The sequence below is a fragment of the Pygocentrus nattereri genome, chromosome 12 (genome assembly GCF_015220715.1).
Source record: "Pygocentrus nattereri isolate fPygNat1 chromosome 12, fPygNat1.pri, whole genome shotgun sequence".
Classification (NCBI taxonomy): Eukaryota; Metazoa; Chordata; class Actinopteri; order Characiformes; family Serrasalmidae; genus Pygocentrus; species Pygocentrus nattereri.
Window position 1 is genome coordinate 41488301 of NC_051222.1, and position 12162 is coordinate 41500462.

General features: G+C 44.7%; 1 protein-coding gene across 2 annotated transcripts in view; it reads left to right on the plus strand.

Moving 5' to 3' along the window:
• LOC108414577 (general transcription factor 3C polypeptide 1) overlaps positions 1-12162 on the plus strand; it is a 50812-nt gene that overhangs the window by 12892 nt on the left and 25758 nt on the right. For both annotated transcript variants that reach the window (XM_037543397.1, XM_037543398.1), the window contains exons 9-19: positions 196-550; positions 1443-1627; positions 1872-1984; positions 2802-2955; positions 3727-3830; positions 5814-5953; positions 6805-7059; positions 7551-7696; positions 8378-8475; positions 9730-9826; positions 10886-11063. In XM_037543397.1, coding sequence (XP_037399294.1) covers positions 196-550; positions 1443-1627; positions 1872-1984; positions 2802-2955; positions 3727-3830; positions 5814-5953; positions 6805-7059; positions 7551-7696; positions 8378-8475; positions 9730-9826; positions 10886-11063 — 1825 coding nt within the window. The remainder of the gene's footprint in view (positions 1-195; positions 551-1442; positions 1628-1871; positions 1985-2801; positions 2956-3726; positions 3831-5813; positions 5954-6804; positions 7060-7550; positions 7697-8377; positions 8476-9729; positions 9827-10885; positions 11064-12162) is intronic.

Consider the following 12162-nt stretch of genomic DNA (forward strand, 5'->3'; position numbering starts at 1 on the left):
ACGTTAATGTTGGGAGGTTTGTTTGGACTATTTTTATTCCTCATTAAATTTTTCAACACATTGTGAAATTTTCAGGTTTTTAAATCGAAAAAGATCAAAAACGACAAAAATAGAGATGCAGGGTTTCTGTGTGACAGCGCTGATGTATTTCATCATTTTTGTGAAATTCACCATCACTGTCTCTCTCTCCGTCAGGGATTTATGGAGGACGAAGGACGACAGAGGACGACGAAGTACATCAGCAAGCTGTTTGTGGAGAAGAGCAACCTCAACCTGCGTTTCGCCAAGGAGCTCGAACGCAGCGAGAAGCTTCGAGTGCCCAAAAACGACAGCACAGACCCTGGAAACGGACCCTGTCCGGACCCTGAGGACCAGGAAGATGCGCTCCGTAATGATCCGGAGACCGAGCAGGACCCCCAGGAGGAGGAGGAGGAGGAGGCACACAAAGGGCAGAGGTCAAAGGGAAAAGCTGGGAAGAAAAGCAAATCAGCCAAGAAAGGATCCCAGAGAGCCGTTCCATCAACTCCCAGACATTCGACACCGCTCAGGAGTGAGTCACAGAGATATGATCGCAGAATCGTTCCATTAGGCTTCGTTATGAACTCGTTCATTCGTTTTTCATTGTGGAAGTGAATCTAAAATCATATAGCAGTTTATTTTTATTATAACAGGGCCCAAAAATAGCAAATAAATCATTGCCTAATAGTTTGTCAGTGATCGTTAAGATTTATTTAATTATTATTCAGTGGCGTAATTTCATTAATAAGTGCTATTTCAATTTTTAAGCGTTTATTTAGTGACATACAAATAATTAAAGCACTGTTTTACTTAAACGTATTATATGTAAGTGTAATAATATGTCTTTACTGCTATGTTATGAAGTCGTAATTTTATATAAGCAGCCCAGGTAATTAATTTTTATATTGTAGAAATGCTCCAAAAAGAGAAAACATCAGAACATCAGACCTCAGTTCTGAGTTTTTTCAGTTCTGAGTTTTTTCAGTTGCAGTTTTTGTAACAGTAGCCGCGTTTAGATGCAGCCTGATGACCTGTTAATAATCACGACTAATAGCTCCATCAGAATAGAAGATGTCCGTGTAAACGCCTCACCTGGAACAGACTGCTGATTCTTCATCCTTTATCAAGTTTATTTTACTAAAACTTATGATGGTAATTAAAGACCTCTGCTCTAGTGGATTGGGCCGCATCCATGCTTCCTCTCTGAAAAGTCTTTTTAGATTGAAGAGCAGATTCTGGTAGATTGAAGTTATTAGCTGTAATAGTCATAATAACTTATTTTTGTATAAATAATCAGTTTTCCACGGAACCAGCACAAGAACAAGCATATTTCTCTTGTGCTGCAGGGGGCGCTGTTTTACTGATTGTCTTGTAAACATTCAGCTCTGATTTTAAATCTTCGGACTTCTTTTCATTTTATTCAGAAAAGCCGCCTCCCCGCATTAAAGACACTGACCAGTCCATCCAGGAGGTGGAGCCTAGTAAAATTGTGAAGCAAGACGATACGCTTCTGGTTCCCCAAGACCACACCCTCAGCATCCCCCACAGCCAATCAGAAACTGCCGATGACACAGTAACCGTTGTCGAAGAGGTCGTGGATGAGCTGGAGGTCTGTGGAATCACTGAAGTTCTAACATTCTACATCGTACTGAGCCATTAATTCATCAACCGATCTGTTGTTGTTTTATTTTGACGTCTTGAATTTTATATGACACTAAATATTTTGTGTATAATATTTAGATTGTATTTTACAATATTCTTCCTTTGATTATTTTAGTAACACAGAATAAAAATAAATTATTTTATCACGTAAAATTTGTGTGTGTAACTATAAATAACCCCTGTTTCCGCAGATGTCAGCGAGGAAAAGAGGACATGAGCAGCATGAGACATACCGGATGCTCAAACGCAAGAACCTCATTATAGAGGCCGTCCGCAACCTGAAGGTCATTGAGGGTCTTTACACGTGAGACATCTCCCCTTCATTTGACTGATTTATTTAATTGAGCGGTTTAGCTCCACAGTTCAGCTACAGCGGTTTAGCTCCACCGTTCAGCTACAGCGGTTTAGCTCCACCGTTCAGCTACAGCGGTTTAGCCCCACCGTTCAGCTACAGCGGTTTAGCTCCACCGTTCAGCTACAGCGGTTTAGCTCCACCGTTCAGCTACAGCGGTTTAGCCCCACCGTTCAGCTACAGCGGTTTAGCCCCACCGTTCAGCTACAGCGGTTTAGCTCCACCGTTCAGCTACAGCGGTTTAGCTCCACCGTTCAGCTACAGCGGTTTAGCCCCACCGTTCAGCTACAGCGGTTTAGCTCCACCGTTCAGCTACAGCGGTTTAGCTCCACCGTTCAGCTACAGCGGTTTAGCCCCACCGTTCAGCTACAGCGGTTTAGCTCCACCCATTCAGCTACAGCGGTTTAGCTCCACCCGTTCAGCTACAGCGGTTTAGCTCCACCGTTCAGCTACAGCGGTTTAGCTCCACCGTTCAGCTACAGCGGTTTAGCTCCACCCATTCAGCTACAGCGGTTTAGCTCCACCCATTCAGCTACAGCGGTTTAGCTCCACCCATTCAGCTACAGCGGTTTAGCTCCACCCATTCAGCTACAGCGGTTTAGCTCCACCATTCACCATTGTAAGTGATAGAGGGGATGATAAATGATAATAAAATGAATTATGGCTGTTTTTGGTGCATTAAACTTGATAAGACAATAAAACATAAGAAAAATCCGAGATATGGACAGTGAAGTTAAAAGGTCCATAAATTGCCCGTTTACGTTGTTAGCTTGCAGAAGAAGCTGATGGACGAGGAGAAGCAGGACGGCGTGAGCACTAAAGTGTGTAAGAAAAGCATTGTCAGACTGACGCGCTCTTTATCCAGAGACGGTTATCTGAAACTGTTCAGGACCACGGTCATACAGGACGGGGTCAGCAGGAAGGTAAACACCAACACACACACTTTAGTCTTCACTTAGGAGTCCATGGTTTAAAGGGGCAGTGTGTGACACTAAACAGGCTCTAATATCAGAAACATAACATAGTAACAAAGCCCTGTTCCCGTTGATGTATCATCAGCTGTATCTCCGAGTCACTGCGTTTCATTCTCTTAGAATAAGACATTCATATCTACATAGGGAGAGCAGCTCCTCTATCAGTAGAGGCTGCCACCGCCATGTTTCTACAGTATCCCAGAACGGACAAACCAACACCGTCTCTAGAGGGCGCCTTTTGACGTTTACACCGAAACGGCAGCCTTAATTTGGTGGTGCTGTAGCTCCGGTTGGAAGACATAGAAAGAAGAAGAATTTGTGGTTGCTGCCGGTGCTGACTGACCATTTTGTGTGTTGTGAGAAGTTTGAGAATCCAAATTTTGACAAATGGACGATTTAGCGCCAGAAAAAGTGAGAGAGGGTGAATCCTCACCGTCAAAGAAGAGAAAACAGGAAGAAGCAAAAAGAACTGAGGACAGAAAACCTGGCGACCACCATACGTTCTACTACATGCTTGGAAAGGGAGGGGCGAGGGAGGGGGATTCAGCTGGGTGCAGTCTGCAACCTCACCACTAGATGACACTAAATCGTACACACTGCACCTTTAAAATACATGAAAGAACTTGCATACAATTTTTTTTTAGATTCATTTGATTTGTCCTGAATGAATGGCAACTACACCAACTTGTTAAAATCTCTCTTCCTGTTTGTCTCTCTCAGGTGGAGTTTGTTGTCCATCCCTCCGTCACTCCTGATGACCCGTTGGTGAAGAGCGCTATAGAGCAGGTCCGCTTCAAAATCTCCAGTTCATACACAGTGCACAGGTACGAGGATCACCATTAAAGAAGTACCAAGTACACAATCGTTCAGATTCACATTTATGAAGTTTGGAATTGCTGTTAAAAAAAAAACGGACTCACCATTTATAATGTTTTGAATATAGTTTAAAAAAATCACAGAACAAACAATAAATCTCAATTCAGACATTTGGAATTTTGAAACTACACTGCTCAAAAAAATAAAGGGAACCCTTAAACAACTCAATATAACTCCAAGTAAATCAAACTTCTGTGAAATCAAACTGTCCACTTAGGAAGCAACACTGACCATCAGTTTCACAGCTGTTGTGCAAATGGAACAGACAACAGGTGGAAATTATTGGCAATTAGCAAGACACACTCAATAAAGGAGTGGTTCTGCAGGTGGGACCACAGACCACTTCTCAGCACCTTTCTGCTTTCTGGCTGATGTTTTGGTCACTTTTGAATGTTGGTGGTGCTTTCACACTCATGGTAGCAGGAGACGGACTCTACAACCCACACAAGTGGCTCAGGTAGTGCAGCTCATCCAGGATGGCACATCAATGCGAGCTGTGGCAAGAAGGTTTGCAGTGTCTGTCAGCGTCGTGTCCAGAGGCTGGAGGCGCTACCAGGAGACAGGCCAGTGCACCAGGAGACGTGGAGGAGGCTGTAGGAGGGCAACAACCCAGCAGCAGGACCACTACCTCCGCCTTTGTGCAAGGAGGAACAGGAGGAGCACTGCCAGAGCCCTGCAAAATGACCTCCAGCAGGCCACAAATGTGCATGTGTTTGCACAAACGGTTAGAAACCGACTCCATGAGGATGGTATGAGGGCCCGACGTCCACAGATGGGGGTTGTGCTCACAGCCCAACACCATGCAGGACGCTTGGCATTTGCCAGAGAACACCAGGATTGGCAAATTGGCCACTGGCGCCCTGTGATCTTCACAGATGAAAGCAGGTTCACACTGAGCACATGTGACAGACGTGACAGAGTCTGGAGACGCCGTGGAGAGCGATCTGCTGCCTGCAACATCCTTCAGCATGACCGGTTTGGCAGTGGGTCAGTAATGGTGTGGGGTGGCATTTCTTTGGAGGGCCGCACAGCCCTCCATGTGCTCTCCAGAGGTAGCCTGACTGCCATTAGGTACCAAGATGAGATCCTCAGACCCCTTGTGAGACCAGATGCTGGTGCGGTTGGCCCTGGGTTCCTCCTAATGCAGGACAATGCTAGACCTCATGTGGCTGGAGTGTGTCAGCAGTTCCTGCAAGATGAAGGTATTGAAGCTATGGACTGGCCCGTCCATTCCCCAGACCTGAATCCGATTGAGCACATCTGGGACATCATGTCTTGCTCCATCCACCAACACCACAGACTGTCCAGGAGTTGGCGGATGCTGTAGTCCAGGTCTGAGAGGAGCTCCCTCAGGAGACCATCCGCCACCTCATCAGGAGCTGCCCAGGCGTTGTAGGGAGGTCATACAGGCACGTGGAGGCCACACACAACACTGAGCCTCTTTTTGACTTGTTTTAAGGACATCACATCAAAGTTGGATCAGCCTGTCGTGTGTTTTTCCACTTTAATTCTGTGTGTGATTCCAAATCCAGGCCTCCACTGGTTAATAAATTTGATTTCCATTGATGATTTTTGTGATTTTGTTGTCAGCACATTCAACTTTGTACAGAACAAAGTATTCAATGAGAATATTTCATTCATTCAGATCTAGGATGAGTTATTTGAGTGTTCCCTTTATTTTTTTGAGCAGTGTATATGATTTAAATGTTCTTCAGATGAATTCATAATTCCAACATTTGGAAACACTAATATTTTGGAAACATTGAAGTTATGTTACAGTCAGTATTGTATGTTTCTCAAAAGTGGTGCTCGGATTTTGGACAGATTAAGTTATTGTAAATGAAGCTGAATGTCATTTTTAACAGTTATATTACAGAAATTTAAAGCAAAACAGTAGAAACTCTGGCTCTTCCTCTGTCTTTCTCTCTCAGGCTGAAGAAGGAGGAGGAGAAGGCGAAGGCTGTGGCTCAGGATAGTAAAGATGATCTTCAGAGTGAATCTAAAAGTCATCGGGGGAAAACGGAGAGGCAGATGGATGTAAAGGAGCTAAAGGACTTTAAACCCACTATAGGTCAGTCTGTATTGGACTGTAACCTGCCGTAGGTCAGTCCATATTGCCCCGTAACTCGCCACAGGTCAGTCCATATTGCCCCGTAACTCGCCATAGTTCTGTCCGTATTGTCCCGTAACTCGCCATAGTTCTGTCCGTATTGTCCCGTAACTCGCCACAGGTCAGTCCATATTGCCCCGTAACTCGCCATAGGTCAGTCCGTATTGTCCCGTAACTCGCCATAGGTCTGTCCGTATTGTCCCGTAACTCGCCACAGGTCAGTCCATATTGCCCCGTAACTCGCCATAGTTCTGTCCGTATTGTCCCGTAACTCGCCATAGGTCAGTCCGTATTGTCCCGTAACTCGCCATAGGTCAGTCCGTATTGTCCCGTAACTCGCCATAGGTCAGTCCGTATTGTCCCGTAACTCGCCATAGGTCTGTCCGTATTGTCCCGTAACTCGCCATAGGTCTGTCCGTATTGCCCCGTAACTCGCCATAGGTCAGTCCGTATTGTCCCGTAACTCGCCATAGGTCTGTCCGTATTGTCCCGTAACTCGCCACAGGTCAGTCCGTATTGTCCCGTAACTCGCCATAGTTCTGTCCGTATTGTCCCGTAACTCGCCATAGGTCAGTCCGTATTGTCCCGTAACTCGCCATAGGTCAGTCCGTATTGTCCCGTAACTCGCCATAGGTCTGTCCGTATTGTCCCGTAACTCGCCATAGGTCAGTCCGTATTGTCCCGTAACTCGCCATAGGTCAGTCCGTATTGTACCATAACCCGCCGTAGGCCAGTACCGCAACCCGCCGTAGGTCAGTCCGTATTGTACCGTAACCAGTCTGTATTAATGTTATTATTTGTGTATATTCCAGTTCCAGGACTCAGTCGCTCTCTGGGCTTCCAGCCGAAGATGCCTCGTTTCCGGATGGTCCACAGTTTCCTGTTTTACCTCATGTACGATCACCCATTCAGGCAGACGACCTTTAATGACCCTTCACTGACCGCTGACCCCACTGTTGGCATCACTGCTGACCATGAGGGGAACCTAGCCACCTCCTCATCTGGTACAGAGAGAGACGGAAACACAGAGAACCCACCCACACCTGCTGAGGACGAGCAGTTTAAAGGTACATTATTATGATTAATCACAATAATATAATAAATAACAACAATAATAGCAATACACAGGAATGCAATCAGCTTAAATATTACTATGTATTCATTTTATTATAATAATATTCATAATAAATATTAACATGTTTGTTATTAATAACTATTAATAATATGCTTTAATTACTTTTCACCTTTATGGCTGATTTTTTTCTCAATTTAACTTTCTTTGTTCTTTCTCTCTCGTTCTCGTTCTCGTTCTCTCTCTCTCTCTCTCTCTCTCTCTCTCTCTCTCTCTCTCTCTCTCTCTCACTCTCTCGTTCTCTATCTCTCGTTCTCACTCTCTCGTTCTCACTCTCTCTGTCTCTCTCTCTGTCTCTCGCTCTCTGTCCCTCTCTCTCTCGTTCTCTCTCTCTCTCTCTCTCTCTGTCTCTCTCTCCCTCTCTCTCTCACACTCTCACTCTCTCTCTCTCTCTCTCTCGCGCGCTCTCTCTCTCTCTGTCTGTAGTGTATGTGAACGAGCTGAGCTGGAAGAGGTTTGTTCCTCCTCTGCCGGTACACAGAGAGTTTGGTTATGGTTGGGCTTTAACCAGCGATGTTCTGATCTCGCTGCCCCTCAGCGTTTACGTCCAGGTCATCCAGATCAACTACAAGGTAAACAAATAGATCTCTTTATGTTTCATTTCACAAAGGTTTAAACACTGAAATGTGTTCCAGTTATTTTTATAGGCTTTGCCAGATGTGAGAGATATTAGCCGGAGATGTAAGCATGAAACCATTAGAATATTTGATGGTTTCTAATTCAGAAACCCGGGAGACCGTTCCCTATCTGCTAAAGAAGCCCTGTGACCTATAGTTTGTTTTATTCTTATTATTTTCAGATATTCAGGAAACCATAACGTGTGTGTGTGTGTGTGTGTGTGTGTGTGTGTGTGTATCTCTGTGTCTTCTCTTTTAGACGTGACGCTTACACACACACACACACACACACACACACACACACCCTCTCTCAGAAACACAGGTGCAAGCGTTGTGTAAACAACGTCCTAAATCTGATATAGATATTAATAAAAACTTCACATAAATGAACATCGAAATAAAGATAATTAACTCATTAGAATGTTAGAAATAGATAAATAATTGAAAATATTTAATGAATGAACTAGCATACGCAGTCAGTAAACAGCGTACAGGCAGTGAGTAATTAGTGTGTCTGTGTGTGCGTGTGTGTGTCTGTGTGTGTGTGTGTGTGCGTGTGTGTCTGTGTGTGTGTGCGTCTGTCTGCGTGCGTGTTTGTGTATGTGTGTGTGTGTGTGTGTGTGTGTGTGTGTGTAGGTGGACGGGTTGGAGGAGTTTCTGAATGACCCAGTGAAGCAGCATTACCTCATCAGGTTCCTCCCGTCCAACATCAAAACACAGCTGCTGCACCGACGGTGAGTTACATCTCACAAACACGTCAACATACAACTCATATATATATATATAAATATACCTTATATATATTTACAGTCGTTTACTAAAGCGAGCGCACCCCTCAGATTTATGCTAATATGTTATTCTGTCTTCTGATGGGACGTCACTGTAGAACTGAACCTTTGATATAAGTTAAAGTGGTCAGTGTGCAGCTTGTACAGCAGAGCAGATTCACTGTCCTCTGAAAAGAACAACACTTGGTCACCGTGCTGTAGCTCAGTTTCAGGGTGTTAAGTCTTCTTATAGCCCAGGCGTCTTTGTGGAGAGCAGCTGTTCTATTCCTCACATCCTCAGAGATTCTTTACCACGAGGTGCCGTGTTGAACATCCAGTGGTCAGTCTGAGTGAATTGAACCCAAAACACCAAATTTAACAGCCCTGCTCCCCATTCACACCTGGAACCCTGTAACTCTGACGAGTCACACGACACCAGGGAGACAATCTGGACACGTCCACTGTGAGGTGGACTCACTTGAGCTGCCAGCTGTTTAGACATTAATGTCTGTGTGTTGTTCTTTTCAGAGGACAGTGAATCTGCTCTGCTGTACAAGCTGCACACTGACCACTTTAACTTATATCAGAGTTTCAGCTCTACAGTGACGTCCCATCAGAAGATAGAATAACATATCTGCAGAAATGTGAGGGGGGCACTCACTTTTGTGAGATACACACATTCTGACCACCTCCTCGTTTCTACCCTCACTGTCCACTTTATCAGCTCCTCTTACTGTATAGTTCCCCTCTGTAGATCTACAGTTACAGACTGTAGTCCGTTTCTCTGATACTCTGTTACCCTGTTCTTCAGTGGTCAGGACCCCCATGGACCCTCACAGAGCAGGTACTGTTTTGGTGGTGGGTCATTCTCAGCACTGCAGTAACACTGACGTGGTGGTGTGTTAGTGTGTGTTGTGCTGGTCTGAGTGGATCAGACACAGCAGTGCTGCTGGAGTTTTTAAACACCTCAGTGTCGCTGCTGGACTGAGAATAGTCCACCAACCAAAATCATCACAATACTGTCTGATTAGGACGAGTTTAACACTTCAGACTCGGGTTTGGTTTAAATCGGACTTTCTTTTACTGAAAAGTGTAGTTATCATCATCATCATCTTCATCGTCATCATCCTCACAGTGTTTTCCTACAGAGTCTGGGGAGTGAACTGTGTGCTGATGATCCTCAGGATAACAATAACGTCTCAACTGTTTCTTCATGAACAGGAAGTATTTCTTCAGCTTCTATGAGAACCTGCAGAAGCTCTGCTATATGGGTCTCCTGCAGTTCGGACCTATGGAGAAGTTCATGGACAAAGATCAGGTGAGCAGCGTGTCCACTCTGACCAGGCAGTCCCGCTGTGTTCCCGTAATATCGTGTAGTGTAGTACAGTCCGTCAGAGTGGCTGTGTGGATCATAGAAACATTGATTTCTCCATAAGCCGTGTCGTCCACCAGTCGCTGCAGCTTCATGCTGAGAACTGGAACTCGCTGCTAACTGAAAAATGCTAATGCCAACTCACTTTGCTAACTGGAAAGGACTGGCATTAGCTAACTCTGCTAGCATAAGCAATTCTAGCTAACTCTGCTAGCATGAGCAATTCTAGCTGACTCTGCTAGCATGAGCAATTCTAGCTGACTCTGCTAGCATAAGCAGTTCTAGCTAACTCTGCTAGCTTACCCTGCTAACTCAAACCATTCGTTCTAGCTAACAGTGCCTCACTCTGCTAACTGTCCAGCTGGTTTGTGCTGTTGTGAGTGAACTGCTAGACTTCTTCTCTGTCTACAGGATGAAGGGCACACAAGGCCACCTAGCTGTGTGCAGCTAGGAGCAGCTGTTTAAGGCTTTACTGGTGATCTTGGGTTGAAAAGCAGAACGACATCATTATTTTATAATAAATACCTCGGACACGTTGATGTTGACTTCGATATTGAGTGTGACTTTGGTTATTGGTTCTTTGTCCAAGCCAGTGTTTAATTTATTCGAGTTAGCCATTTTATTTAGCAGGGTGGGCTAGTGTTAGCCTTGTTTTCATTTAGCGGAGTTAGCCACAGTTCAGTCTTTGAGGTAGTGCTGAGTAACTTCAGTGTGACTAATTTGCGCTGTTGTGAGAGAACGGCTGGGCTTTTTGTCCATCTCACTGTAGAGAGTAAAAGGCACACAGCGCCACCTAGTGTACTGAAGCAGCAGCTGTTCACAGTTCATGATAATACGGTTGAATTGAGGACCACAGTTCAGTTTTTCATTCTTACTGTTTTATTGTCCAAACCAGGACTTGAGTAATTTGTGTACCACGGCTTTGGTACAGTATGAAAAGCTTTGAAGCTATAACCCTCTGTCTGTCTGTCTGTCTGTCTGTCTGTCTGTCTGTCTGTCTGTCAGGGCTTTTTCTATCTGAAGAAGCGTGCGACCATCGTGGACACCACAACGTGCGAGCCGCACTATAATCTGGCCATAGAGATGCGTCCCTTCGACAGACGGCACTACACCTTTACCACCGCGCAGGATGTGGAGAACTACTGGTTTGACATGCTGTGTGTGTGCCTCAACACACCTTTAGGTAACGCACACACACACACACACACACACACACACACACACACACACACACACACTCTCAGAGTCCTCTTTTTGTAACGCACACGCCAGGCCTGTGAGATCAATGAACTGTAAATAAGCTCAAATCAGATCTAACTAAAGAAAAGGCTTTGTAGGTCCACTAAAGCAGGTGTGCCACATCCTTATATACTGAGGATCTCTGTTCTCCAGTAACTCGTTTCAGCACAGCTGGTCATGCTTGAGTTTCTGCTCAGAGACCTGTAAGCTAACTTTGTTCTTGGTTTGGTAGGTAGTTCTTGGTGTATGGTTTGGTAGTTCTTGGTGTATGGTTTGGTAGTTCTTGGTGTATGGTTTGGTAGTTCTTGGTGTATGGTTTGATAGATAGTTCTAGGTATGGTTTGGTAATTTGTCATGTAGCTTGGTAGTTTTCTTGTGGTTTGTTAGGTAGTTTTGGTGTGGTTTGGTTGTTCTTGATGTGGTTTGATAGCTAGTTCTAGATGTGGTTTGGTAGGTATTTCTTGGTGTGGTCTTGTACGTAGTTCTTTGCATGGTTTGGTGGGTAGTTCGTGGTGTGGTTTGGTGGGTAGTTCGTGGTGTGCTTTGGTAATTTGTCATTTAGTTTGGTAGTTTTCTTGTGGTTTGTTAGGTAGTTCTTGGTGTGGTTTGGTAGGTATTTCTTGGTGTGGTCTTGTACATAGTTCTTTGTATGGTTTGGTGGGTAGTTCGTGGTGTGGTTTGGTGGGTAGTTTGTGGTGTGGTTTGGTAATTTGTCATTTAGTTTGGTAGTTTTCTTGTGGTTTGGTAGGTAGTTCTAGGTGTGCTTTTGTACATAGTTCTAGGTGTGATTTGGTAGGTAGTTCTTGGTGTGGTTTGGTAGTTCTTGGTGTATGGTTTGATAGGTAGTTCTAGGTGTGGTTTGGTAGGTAGTTCTAGGTGTGGTTTGGTAGGTAGTTCTTTGTATGGTTGGGTAGGTAGTTCTTGGTGTGGTTTGATAGGTAGTTCTAGGTGTGGTTTGGTAGGTAGTTCTAGGTGTGGTTTGGTAGTTAGTTCTTGGTGTGGTTTGATAGGTAGTACTTGGTGTGGTTTGGTAGGTAGTTCTT